We start from the raw sequence: 14,034 nt of genomic DNA, 5'->3' as shown, positions 1-14,034 counted from the left end.
AACTGATGTAAGAAAAGTAACAGAAACACAGCTACAACTTTTGTTATATACTAGCAATTTTGTAAACTGTAACAATATGCAAACTGGACATGAACCATACCCACGTATTTTCTTCAAGCAATGACTACAGGTCTCTTGTGAAACTGTTTTGTTGTATGGCACAGCAACATTATTAGGTTATTATGCGAAGACAACTGAAGTTAAAGTCACATGCCAATAAACTGCTGTAGCCAACCAGGGCTTATCCTATGGTAGGATTTTAACTTGCATCCTATGGTAGGATTTAAACTTGCATCCTATGGTAGGATTTAAACCTTCATCCTTTTAGTTGGAAGTCTAGCATGCAATCTTCTGAACCATAAATGCTCCTTCTGTCACTGGTATTAACATTTTAACGATGGAACATGAATGTATCAGATACCTGAACATTTGTAACTTGTTGAATGCATAAAAAAGTATGTACATAAATCTATTTTTTTTGTTTATACAGGACTGAACACAATGAAACAGTGCATCAGGACAAGTATTTACAAAACACTTAAGAGCCCACTTTTAAGTCACAACCTTAAATTTGACTAAGATCTAGCAAGTACTGTGGGTAAACTGATCTGAAAAAAAGAGTGGTGAAATTTGGGAATTTTAGGTCTTCAACTCTTGGAAACCTTGAATAACAGAGTGATAAGGCTGGTATGTTAAGAACACTGGGCTTTGGCCACTAATTTGTAAGCAGAGAGACAAAACCAATAAATTTTAAGCAGAGTCCAGGCCAACAATTTATATGCAAAGAGACCAGACCAATAATTTCTAAGCAGAGACTATACCAATAATTTCTAAGCAGAGTCCAGGCCAACAATTTATAAGCAAAGAAAACGGATCAATAATTTATTAGCAGAGAGATGTGACCAACAATTTATAAGCAAAGAGACCAGGCCAGTAATTTATTAGCAGAGAGATGCGACCAACAATTTATAAGCAAAGACACCAGACCAATAATTTATAAGCAGAGAACCTAAACCAACAATTTGTGAATATAACCTGAGATGAAAATTTGTGAGGATAGGACTTGTAATTTGTGAATAATAGATCTGCACTAACAAATTAAGTATTAAATGAAACACAGCACAGTACTGTTTATTAAACAGCCATGGTTGGACTAGAACTAAGGAATGTGTTCAGGGTAATATCATGCTGGATTTGAAAGGTAAATAAAAATTCTTTGAAAACCCCATATGGGTTATATAATAAAGTTATGTTTAGTTACTATTAACTTGTAATTTTAAGCTGTGTAAATGCAGTGAGAGTTGTATACATAAAACAAGTATCATATAAAAGCATTCATTCTTCCTTGGACAGACTTTATTCAGTGGATTTGGCCAATACTGAAATCTGGTCACACCACTCTTCAAACATGGACTGAAGTAAACTGGGATAGTCTTTGTTATGCCCATCAGTCTATAAGGCCAAAATAAAAAAAGTGTTTCCTGTTGCACTGATTATAAAATTAGGGTAGGCAGGTAATTTTTTTTCACCATTGTGGACAATAGTGATAGGGTCAGCAATGAGAAACAGGAATGGTCAGTCGACCAAAAACATTTGTTCCTAAACATAGTATATCTTTGTATAAATGTACAGCAGGATACACTCTTCTCTATATCCATCTGTCTTCACTACGTCCATCTGTTTTCACCATGTCCATTGGTCTGTGAGATATTTTCATTTCTGGTGCATACCTACCAAACCATTCAACATATTTCAACCAGACTTTGTACACAATCAAGCAAGTTGTATAGACGTTTTGATAAATGTCAATTTTGAACATTCACAATTTTTGTTACCTTGGAACAAAGCATCACATAAATACTAAAACATAAATCAAGAGGAACAGGACCATTTGGGTACTTGCATTAGTAGTCTTTCATACAAGAGATCTATGTCATTTCCATAGACTGTAAACTATCCAACAAATATGGTCTCAATATTTCAAAAAGATATTAAAGGTTTAAGATGCTGTAGAAGCAAACTGGGAAGTGAAACCAAGGAATCAAATATGTATTGATTGTTGTGAAATTTACATTACCAAACTTTGGATGTATAATGCTGTTTGGTTGGACAAGGGCCTTCTATTCACGCAAGGTACCAAACATTAAAATATTGTCCTATGTTCTTAAAATAGTTAATATCAAATCTTTAAATTTACAGCATATTTATGTTCAATAATCTTCCGATGTTAGAAAATATACATGCAATTCATTCAACAAGCGAGTACAATTTTGCAGAATTTCTTTTTAGACTTCACTGCAAATACACACTAAAAAAATAAAGTCCACTATTTGCTTGACCTTTCACCTTTCACCTCTACCCTGTGCCCTCTCAACCTGAAAAATAATTGTATACTGTGCTGTCCTCTACATATCTGCCAGAGTTCAACACGTTCAACTCCTACTATCTGTCATGAATTGTACCTTGTTAATAGCTATGCTGGGCCAATTATTAGTTCAAATGCTAAATAATAATATCAAGGGTTTGGGGAAAAAAATGTAGGCTGATTGACTGCAATGGAACAATTCATTGTCTTCTCTTTCAGCACTTAAACAATTTCATAATGATCAAAATATTGTATAATAAAACATTACAGGCTGGTCAAATTAACTTTTCCACAAAGGATCTGAGTAATTTGAGGACTTTTTCATTAACATGAACTTAGATTTTATTCCTTGTTCTGGATTCATTATTTCCTCCAATTTCTTTCTTCCATTTTTCCTTAGTTTAATTCTGATGAAAGTTTAAAATAAGGGAAATGTACACAATGTTTTACCCATCAACTTAAAGCTTTGTTTAGAGAGAACTATCTGTTTAAAACAAATATTAATTTCATCTCCTTAAATTCTTTGTCAAACCTCAAATTTCAAGACAAGTTCATGTCTTTAATTAAAGATTTTGTCCATAATTTAGTTCTTTGTCAGTAATTGTGTGCTCCCATGACCATGTATGTTACAAAAACACTTAGAAGATGGTCAATGGTTAAAAAATGTCTAAATGCATGAAAGATCTGACAATACAGCCAGCAGTTTTTTCAAACTCTTCAAGATCATCAGTACTGCCCTGACCTGAGATGCTCCTGGCTCGGATGCTGCCCTTGTTTGCGCCTGGATGATAGAGACAAGACAACGCTATCAACTCTACAACTCAAACACACTGCCTTCTTTTTTCATTCACTCTGGCCTAGTTCAAGTCAGTTGCTATTTGAGTTAAACTCACACCCTTGGAAGGTGTATTATCAATCTTGTTAATTGTGATTCCAGTATATAGCACACAGCTATTCTTTACAAGTATACATTTGCCGTATCTTAAAATGTTGCATTTTCAAGACAAAAAGATGATAATATACAATGGGGCATTGTTCTTTAAAAAGTAAGTATTGTTTCTACTGAATCTGTGACAACACAAAATGAACATTCTAATTACATAATTTGTATAACTGAGTGCATTAAATTGATTCTTACAAAATTTTTAAATGGATAAAAATTATTTTGTTCCATTGGATTTGTTATACAGGTAAACGTTTAACTGGGCATACTTTTAATCTATCATAGTCATAAAAAAATATAAACTCTCCTTTGTGTACTTAGCTTATGTAAATGCATGAAAATTAACACAATTTTTATAAACTAACTTCCACTGACTGACTTCCATGCCCTACATCTCTTTTCAATTCCAACATCAGCAATGATGAATATGTATATATAATACATGTCTGGCAAATTTACTATTTTATATTCTTCTAGGAAATATTGTAATCAATTAATGCAATGGAACTAAAATCTTACTTGTTTCTGACAAATTTCAATGCATAGTTTCTGATGTTATTGTTGCCTGGATGGATTGTGATAACGTAAAAAAAAAAAATTGGTACTCCATTTCAAGGAATCAAAATTTTGTACAGTGCAAAAGCAAACAACCAGTCTGTCTGTAAATACATACCTAGAACGAAATGCGCCACATACTTGAGTGCTTGATACAAAACTTGTATTGTAATAATGACAATGTCTACAGAGGAAAGTGGTTGTGCAATATAGACAATAAGGTTGCATATTTAATAGTGAAACCTTGGAAACAGATGCAATATTAGTAAAAGTAAATCAATCCAAAGAACTCTTCCAGGAGATATCTTAACAGTTACTAAACAAAAACAAAATCCAATACAAGTTTGTTATTCGACCTAGTCTGGTGTTTAAAAATATCCATGTTATAAAGTTGACCAAATTCTGATTCAAACTGAAATGTGAAAATAGCAAACTGATTAAATGTGAATGTTCCATTGGTTTAATTGCCACACATAAAAAACAATTAAGGGAAAACAGTTTAAAATTTAAAAACTCGCATATGATTTTTCTTTATCCCATTGATATTCTCTGTATCCACCAGATTTGGAGGTCAGGGGAGTACGGTGCCCTTGCCTAAGGAATCCTCGGTGCAATTCTAAAAGACTTTGATGAATCAGATAATTGTTTTCAATGGTAGAAAGAAAGGCTTCCTAATTTATGATGCATAATATCTATCTTCCTTCACATAAGAACCAACCAGTGACATCAATTTCCAAGTTTTTAAACAACACAGTACACATATGTACAATAATTTTGTCCTAATAATGTTCCTAACTTGCCTTGGAGTAATTATTTGAAAGGAGGTAATCAGGTTCAATTATGCAAGTAAGAAGGCCATGGTCTCCAAGTTTACCCAACAATCAAAGTACAGCTGTAAATTGTGTGACCTTGACCCAGGTCATGATTTTTCATCACAGGTCATAAAGGTTCATCCCAAATATAAAGAAAATCTAAAGAGGGTTTAGGGAAACACGAACAAATTAAAAAAGTTACCAAAAACTTGAACACATATCTGAGACTGACTTTGACCCTGAGATCAAGCAAGCATGTCACTAAATGGATTGTTGCATAATGATTGATCACTATCATCAAGACAATCTGTCAAGGGGGTTGCTAGAAAACTGGAATCTGATAATGGTATAATCTGATGTTAAAAATAGGACTGACCCAGCTAAAATCAGAATGACTGGTATCCACAAGCTTCAAATGACTAACTACCAGCCTTCTGCTATGAAGTACTGTCCAATTTAAGAAGTCTAGTTGCTCAGAAGTTTGGAACCCTGGGAAATGCGTCTCAGGTCTCAATAATTTTTTCTCCAATTTTTTAATCTTTGATCTTAAAAAGCAAATGATTGCATATTTATAACATCTGTTTTATAAAAATATTGATCATTTAAATGTACATATCAATTTCTTCCTGTGTGCATTAAATACTAAACTGACTGAACTTTGGTAGTTACAAGTTCCAAACAAATTACATATGAAGTTAAGTTACATCAATGCAGCACATTTCCATTCAATCTGATGTAGTTGTGATGTTCTTGAGCTCTGAAAAAAGGTCTTCAACAAAAGTCCTAATAGACCAAAAACAATTTCTGAAACACAAGTCCATAAGGACTAAAAAGGAGTATGCAACACAAGTCCTTATGGACTGAACACTGTTACCACTTGTACACCTCAAGAGCTACCAGATATAAACTCACTGAAGTATATTTGCTAGAATGTATACACCCCTCATTCTTCATCAATTTGGTCACAAAAGCAAAGAAAAAAATATATTTCTAATTGCACTCAGGAATGATGCTTGTATATTTGCACAGCAACATAAAATTCCACGATATTTATGAATTATACGAAATAAAATTGTTGTTATACAAAAATTATCTTGTAATAAATGTGATAATTGATTTTCAGCAAAACTGACATGCCTACCATGAATCTTTCAAACTTTTCTTCTACTTTACACTTCTACAAAATAATAATTGGCTTAAAGGTGTTCAAAATTTCTTTAGGATTCAATTTAGTTGTATCCATTTGTCTTTATTTATTTAAATGTAAAATATCCCACATCTAATAAAAGCAAATCAATCCCTATGTGTTGTACACTGGAGGTTTTAACAAGATTGATAATACACCTTTGAGGGTGTGTTAAAACTGGACAAGGTGAATAACTCTGCATGTTCAACCTACTCAGTGGTGGTGGTGGAATAAGTGTTGACTGAAATGCACAAAAAATGGCTTTCTTCCTGCATTCACTGTTGCTGTAGTAACTCCTGCATACAGATGAATGTTAATTTAAATTTAGCAACACAAGCATTTGACTCTGAAATGAATTAGGCCATCTGTAATCCACAACCAAAATATGACCCCCTCTTGCATACAAAAACAATTTATCCAGATTTATTTAGAATAATAAATATAACTTATGTCTGTATCTTTCGACTTTTCTGCAAGATATATCATCTAAAAAAAGGACATTGTCTATATACCTATCAATAAAGTTAAAAAAATATTCTAATGCAAAAAAAATAGGATTTAAACAAATACTCCAACAAATACTGAACTTGTCATAATTGGAAATGAAATAAAAATCTAGGTTTTGACACAGTTTGCTTTAATACCCTGAAGAATATAAAAAAGGCTCAAAATGTATCTTTGACATGTAAACAAAAACAAAATGTGGTTGATATTTGAATGAATGAGAAGGGTCAAATCGCGTACAAAACTCAGTATAGTTTTTTTATTATACATATTTGCATATGTGATATCATTTTATTGGTAACCTGACTGAAAAGTGTCTGGACAAAGTCTGTGTTCAGGATGTCCGTCAACTTCTCACAAAGGTCTAATCCAAACAGAAAGTAAACTATTTTTTGAGAACAATTTTGTGCATTCTTACACTTTTTTATACAATGTTTTCAAAGAAAAAATATAATCATGTGCAGTACCTACATGGATATGAAAATAAATGAATACAAATTACCCATAATTGGCCTTCACACCTGTCTGCATGTCAGTATTATCTGGTTATTGTACAAGGAACTCATCCATTTTTAACTCTTCTTTTGCATTGTGATATATGACTGGACTTTTTTCATCATTGCAAATAAATACATTATTCAAACATCACAATGAGATGACAACTGTTTTGGCATTAACATGATCATATGTCTCCATTACTTTCTGCTTATGACAAGAAAATTGGTGCACTGGACCTATTTATTCATCTCAGGACAAAAAGGATGTCTCCATTACTTTCCATATATGACAAGAGGATTAGCACATTGGACCTATTTATTCATCTCTAGACAAAAATACTACCTCCATTAGTTGCCTTTTGTGACATGCAGATTGACACATTGGACATATTTATACATTGCAGGATGAAAAGGCTGCTCCATTAGTTGCCTTTTATGACATGCAGGTGAACGCACTGGACCTATTTACATCTCTGCCCTTACTGGATGACACCTGCCATTTTATCACGAATGATTCAATTCAATAAAAAAGGGTACTTTATATTATTTTGTAAAACATGATATAGGTGCTGGGTATGATTTATGGACTCCTCTCATGCTGGTTTGTGCGTTGGACCTATTTATGCATCCCAGGACAAAAAGGCTGCCTCCGTTACTTGCCACTTATGACATGCTGGTTGGCATATTGGACCCATTTATGTATACAAGGATAAGGATGTCCCCACTAGGTGCCTCTTATGGCTGGCATATTGGACCTATTTATGCATCCAAGGACAAGGGTGTCCCATTAGTTGCCTCTTATGGTTGGCATACTGGACCCATTTATTCAACCAAGGACAAGGGTGTCCCCATTAGTTGCCTCTTATGGTTGGCATACTGGACCCATTTATTCAACCAAGGACAAGGGTGTCCCCATTAGTTGCCTCTTATGGTTGGTATACTGGACCCATTTATTCAACCAAGGACAAGGGTGTTCCCATTAGTTGCCTCTTATGGTTGGCATATTGGACCCATTTATGCATCCAAGGACAAGGGTGTCCCCATTAGTTGCCTCTTATGGTTGGCATACTGGACCCATTTATGCATCCAAGGGCAAGGATGTCCCCATTAGTTGCTTTTATGATATGCAGGTGGGTGCTTTGGACTTGTTGTTGCTGTTGTTTTGGGGTTTAACGCCATTTTTCAGCACACGATAGGCTATGCATGGCGGCCAGTATTAATAGTGGAGGAAGAACCCAGGAAGAACCACTGACCCACAAGAAGCGACTGGCAAGCTTTCTCACATACCCACAATCCTAGACTTGAACCAACACAGACAGAGGTGAGATGGCAGTGATCCGTAATGGAGAGCGCTTTAGACCACTCTGCCACTTGGGGCCCCGGACTTGTATAAATCCCTGTGCTTTGAGGGTAACACTTGCCATTTTATCATGTAATTCAACAGAAAAGGTCACTTTGTATTAATTTGAAACACAAGATGTAGATGTTGAGTGAGGTTTATGGGAAAGTGTCAAACATTTATGGGATTAGTGATGTGAGTAATCAATGTTCTATTAGGATGAAACCTCTATATGAAGTTGCTTGTAACTGTCCTGGACACACTTTATCAATGCCACTGTTTTACTCTAATGAAAATTAAAATGTTGTTGCTGAAAATCATGCAATAATGTATTTAGGTAGAGTTTAAGAAACCTGGATAAATAACCATTAAGTCTATGTATACTGCCCAGCCAACCAACCCTGTCTCACACCACACTCATATACACTAGGAATAAATACATTTGAATATTCTTTCTTTAAAACACACATACAAATAAAATAAACAAAAGTGGAATGACTACATAAACATATATATCCATCATTACTTTGCAACCTAGTGACATTTATTCTTTGCATAAGCAAATGACATTTTAATCTAAAACACAAAAAACCTTTCCAACTGTAAAACAAGTTGTATTAATTGTAAAGAAAATCATGCTTTGGTTATTGATCCCTACTACTCACTAAGGAATCCACAGCAAGAAGTAGTTCCAGGTATATGATCAGAGTGTAATAGTTGCATGACAATGTAAATGCAGTTCATCCATCACAATACCAGTGTTGATGTTAAAAGCTGGCAGCCAATGAAATTGCTGTCTGTTAATGATTTCTGACAATGGAATTATTTGTTTGTCCAGTTCTTTTTAAAAAAGTTTTTATTTGAATTTACTATTTCATATATAAGCAAATATTTATGCGCACTATTTCAAAATGGATTAATATTAAAAATGTACCAATAAAAAAAGATCCAACATAATAAAACAATGAAAGTTTCTTGAACGAGATTAATACTCAACATCAGGTTTTATTAATGATGATTTTTTTCCCCCAGTTCATGGGCAGAATCAAATACTTCAATCAGTAAATACATTCCGAAATAAACTATCTTTGATATCAATAATTGCTCATATAAATTGACCTTGATACCAGTTCTCACAAAAGCTCTGTGTCATTAAGATAATTCCAGTCATATGACTGCTTCCATTACAAAATCGTATTTACCAGCAGATTCGTCAGGATATTGTTCATACGGTGCGACATTTCTCGCAAGCGGTCCATAGGGATGGGGACGGTCAGATCTTCTATCGTGTCCATCACTCCCTCGCCAGCTAGGAAGAAATAAAGATGCTTTGAAATAAGCAATTTGAAAACACAAAAATCCAACATCTTATTATAATATGAAAACAGCAGGATTTCTTTAACTTAAAATTTCACAGGTGTTTTTTTTCTCCTCCAAGAAATTAATCTTTTTCTGCAAGAATTATACTTGTAAAAGCAACAAACATGAGAAAGTCTATGCATGTAATAGAACCCAAAATATGAGAAAGTCTATGCATGTAATAGAACCCAGATTATGTACATGAATAAGAAAATAAAACTTTCAAAAAGTAATACTTTCAGGGCATTGTCTAAATTCCAAGTCTTTATGTGCACACTGATGTTAACAGTCCACCATTTCTCATATAAAAAGCTGTGCAAGATAACTGCACTAATAATTAATCTAGTTAGCTATTTTCATGGGCAGCCAAGGCCTAAAATTACAGTGATGTACTAACATGCATGCTAAGTGTAGCTTTATATGAAAATATAACACTTTTGCAAAATCTTTCCCTTCATCACAGACCAGATTAAATCAAATGTAAACTAATATTTAATAATTCCAATAAGTATATCTCAGTAAAAACAAGAATTCTGCAAATGCTATGTCTTGCTTGCATACTTCAAAATACCAAGCAAAGTCACCAGTGTAAAGTAGGTCACTGTGGCCTTTTTTTGCTTGTGATTACAACATCTTTACATACAAATAAATAAGCTCATGCTTTAATCAGTATTTGCTTAAGTAGCATGTTTTATTTTGTATAAATGTGAAAACCTTGCATAGCAGGTAAAATGGAATAGAAATGAAAGTTGGAACATTAGTAAAATTTATGGTTTCCATGCAAACTGAAATAAACTGGAACTTACATTGAACTTAAAAATCGGACATGATAGCATGACAAAACCAGGTAGCTACGAAACTAATTCCATTTAAGACCTATACGTTTCATGCAGAGCACGAGTTATATTTGTCAGTTTCAAAGACTGAGGTTGATATTTTGCATAAATCACAAACTTAAAACTAATATGACAGAATATATAAAAGATTATGTAATGAATTTATGTTAAACTTTTTAAGCAAACTGAAATGAAAGAGCAATCAACAAAATTGCTGTATTTATTTGCCATTAATACTGATATTTTTCTTATTACAACAATGCTTTTTAAAAGCTACAACATATGTGATTCATTAGTGACATTTTATCAACCATATTTTTCTGAAAAAGAAGATGCATAATTTAGATGTGTCACATTTAATTAACTGACTTCTTTACATACAAATAAGACGAAAATATGAATTCTTCAAGGACCACTATTAACAAGAAAACCATAAATGACCTAATTTCAAACCATAAATTATAGGTCACAGTGACCCAGTTACAACTAACAGCTGTAGTACTCCTCATGAAATACGCTACATACCAAATCATGGGACTTTGATGCAATCTATGATCTACAAAGGAATTATGATGATAGTGGTGGTGGTGGTGGGGCAAATGCAGTCATTTTAAAAAGAAAAAAAGCAGCTGGATACAATGTCAGTTTGAAAAATCTTTAACAATGTTTTGCCAAGTGGTTAATTTCAGCAACACTTATTAATTTCAAACCCAGTGACTCTAACGGATGTCTATCAAAAGGTTACTCAATTCCTATCCACAATATGGCAACATGTGCCAAGTTATCTTAGAATCTGATCCCTCCCCCCACTTTTTTTTACCAATCAAAGCCCTCGTGAACTGGCAAGTGATACAATACTTCACGCATATCTTTGTTTTTACTAAGTCCATTAATTATGATCAAATGTATTATTTCTAGGATTTCTGTAGGGTTACATTTCTGCAAGCTCTCTTGTATAGTCAAAAAATTCACAACATCCAAATGATGTAGACATTTCCCAAAACACAAACACACACTGTATGCTGTATCTACAATATACAAGATGAATACACTTTTCATCAAAAAGGAAGTGAGGACTACAGAGTTTGCTTTTAATTAAATGTATTTAGACCGCATAGAAACACAGACTTAACTTCTAATGATGCTGACAAGAATCTGTGTATTGACAGAGGAAAATAACTGTACATTCTCTCACAGTGTGCCTGCTACAAAATGCAGTTCTGCAGCTATTCTGAGTCTCTTTCAAAATTTTTGTTAACTTGAGCTTCAAATATAAAGCTGTTTTGGATAATAATAAAAAGTTTAAAGCATTCCGTGGGATGTGCTGCACAAAACAAAGTGTGGCAATATGAATATGAAGTAATTCTAACATCTCAGATTATGTATTATATCTGACTTGCCTATAAGAATTTTTCATCCATCAATCTCTCTTCCCCTCTCTCTCTCAATTGGTCAGTTTTACCACAATTAATCCAATGAGAGAGGGTTGCCTTCAGGTATTTCAACATTTTTAAATGTTCTGTTTTATAAACTTGTTTTAGAGTTTTTTAAAATAAAAAAAAATTACCCCAATCCGTCATAAAAATGGTTACTATGTAGATGTATCACCTAGCCTAGAAATTCACAATATGGCATTTTTCTCACCAGTTTTTGCAACTTTGTACCACTCACATAATGAAATACTATTTAATACAATCCCATGGGAAGTGTATGTGTACGATTATACAATTATAATACAATCCCATGGGAAGTGTATGTGTACTATTACAACAACTCAGCTTCTTGCTGGTTACTAAATGTAAGATCAAGTTCAAGGTTTTCTCTGGGCTAGTTTTATTTCTCTCTTCACTCCACAGATTTCCATGTCTTTTTATGTTTTTTTAAAAAACTTTCAGTCAAGAGAGATGGGGATCAGGGAAATCAGAGGATTTTAATGAACTTGTGTGACATTTTATTAATAATATAGCAAATTCTGATAAAAGTGAATAAGGATATTTTTTCTTGTTAGTTTCCGTTTTTATTCATGAATAATAGCCAGAAATTCTCAACGGGATTTAAAGAGTATACAAGCAATGGCCTCCAGTTCATAACCATATATATATATTCATTTCTCATGGGTGAATCACAATAATACACCCGCACTATTATTATATCAAATTGCTTTAAACCAGCGTTTCAACAGATATCCCTGATGATCTTTCCAAAATGCAAATACATAAAACCGACTCTTTTTTACAGGATTGAAAAATGACCAGAAAAGATACAGAAAATATGTCCTGGATAATTAATGGAACAGGACATACAATCCCTGGAGACAGTATCCGCAGGGTCAATGGTGGATGGGCTGACATATTCCAGGAGCTGTCCACTTAGCGACTGGATGGAGAGAATAAGGGACTGAGGATCATCCTCCTCTAGCTGAAAAAAAAGAAAATTATCATGAAAAAAGAAAAGTTTGATTTATTAACATTTTGAAAAACGATAATACTGTATAATGCTCAGTACCTACAGTGACTACATTTAACAATTTTGTAACAAGATACTGAGTATGGTATTGTATGTACTCACTCATCAGTCAACTTTTTTTCACTGAACATTTTATTCATGCAGATTAGGGGTTGTCTTATAAGCACTAGATACAATGTTAGAAATTTGACATCCTTGCAGTACACAGAAGTACAGTGAATTCAAATATTTATACATTTCTATGACACTATTCCCATTAAGAAATGCGTATATGGTATATATTGTGTTTATCCATTTCATGACAGTATTCATTGCATATAACTTTTATATAGTTATTTTGGATTTTATGGATAAATTAAATACTACCCACTGCAAAGTGAAGTGTTCATCAATGTCATTTACCATGGGTGTTTACTTGCATGTATATTGCTTCTGTATTTGTTCAAGTCCTAACAACCTGTATTTGTATTAATATTGGTGTTTTGTCATATAAACACTATGTTTGATGTAATAACAGTTTTGATTTATGTTGTATTTTCCTTTTTATAAGTTAGATTTTTAATTCCCCATTTGATATTTCCTACATTTTCTGCCAGTTCACATGACCTGATAAGCCTTTGGCTTGTAATGACACGTTCACTTCGTTTCAAGTTGACATTCCTTTTGATCGAGCTGTGAATTTAGTGCATGTATTTGTCACCCCTTCAAATCAATCCAACTTGCAAAAATAAACCCATTTATGAGGATCAAGAGAAATCTGATTTTTGTAATGGATTTGCCCTCAACAACAACAAAATTATCTGCATTCATTCCTCCTTTTTTGTACTGTACTGCTACTATACCAAGCATCTTCTGTGAAATGTTTCAACCCCAACCCCCTCCTTTCTGAAATGTGTTCATAGACCAAGAATTACTTCAGAGGGTGTGCAGTGTACTACTGTACCTAGCATCTTCTGTGAAATCTATCCACCCACCCCCTTCTGGAGTGTGTTCATTGACATAGAATTACTTCAGAGGGTGTGCACTGTACTACTGTATCTAGCATCTTCTGTGAAATCTATCCACCCACCCCCTTCTGGAGTGTGTTCATAGACATAGAATTACTTCAGAGGGTGTGCACTGTACTACTGTACCTAGCATCTTCTGTGAAATCTATCCACCCACCCCCTTCT

The 14,034-nt window shown here is 33.7% G+C and overlaps 1 protein-coding gene across 1 annotated transcript in view; it reads right to left on the bottom strand.

Annotated features, from left to right (window-relative positions):
* LOC149796047 (rho guanine nucleotide exchange factor 12-like) overlaps nt 1–14,034 on the bottom strand; it is a 344,172-nt gene that overhangs the window by 25,086 nt on the left and 305,052 nt on the right. Inside the window, exons 42-44 of the mRNA XM_089965965.1 lie at nt 12,700–12,814; nt 9,404–9,510; nt 3,108–3,146 (exon numbers count right to left, since the gene is read on the bottom strand). Coding sequence (XP_089822091.1) covers nt 3,108–3,146; nt 9,404–9,510; nt 12,700–12,814 — 261 coding nt within the window. The remainder of the gene's footprint in view (nt 1–3,107; nt 3,147–9,403; nt 9,511–12,699; nt 12,815–14,034) is intronic.

The sequence above is a fragment of the Sinohyriopsis cumingii genome, chromosome 7 (assembly GCF_028554795.1).
Source record: "Sinohyriopsis cumingii isolate HCF-2022 chromosome 7, ASM2855479v2, whole genome shotgun sequence".
NCBI lineage: Eukaryota > Metazoa > Mollusca > Bivalvia > Unionida > Unionidae > Sinohyriopsis > Sinohyriopsis cumingii.
This window is presented reverse-complemented; position numbering and strand designations above follow the sequence as displayed.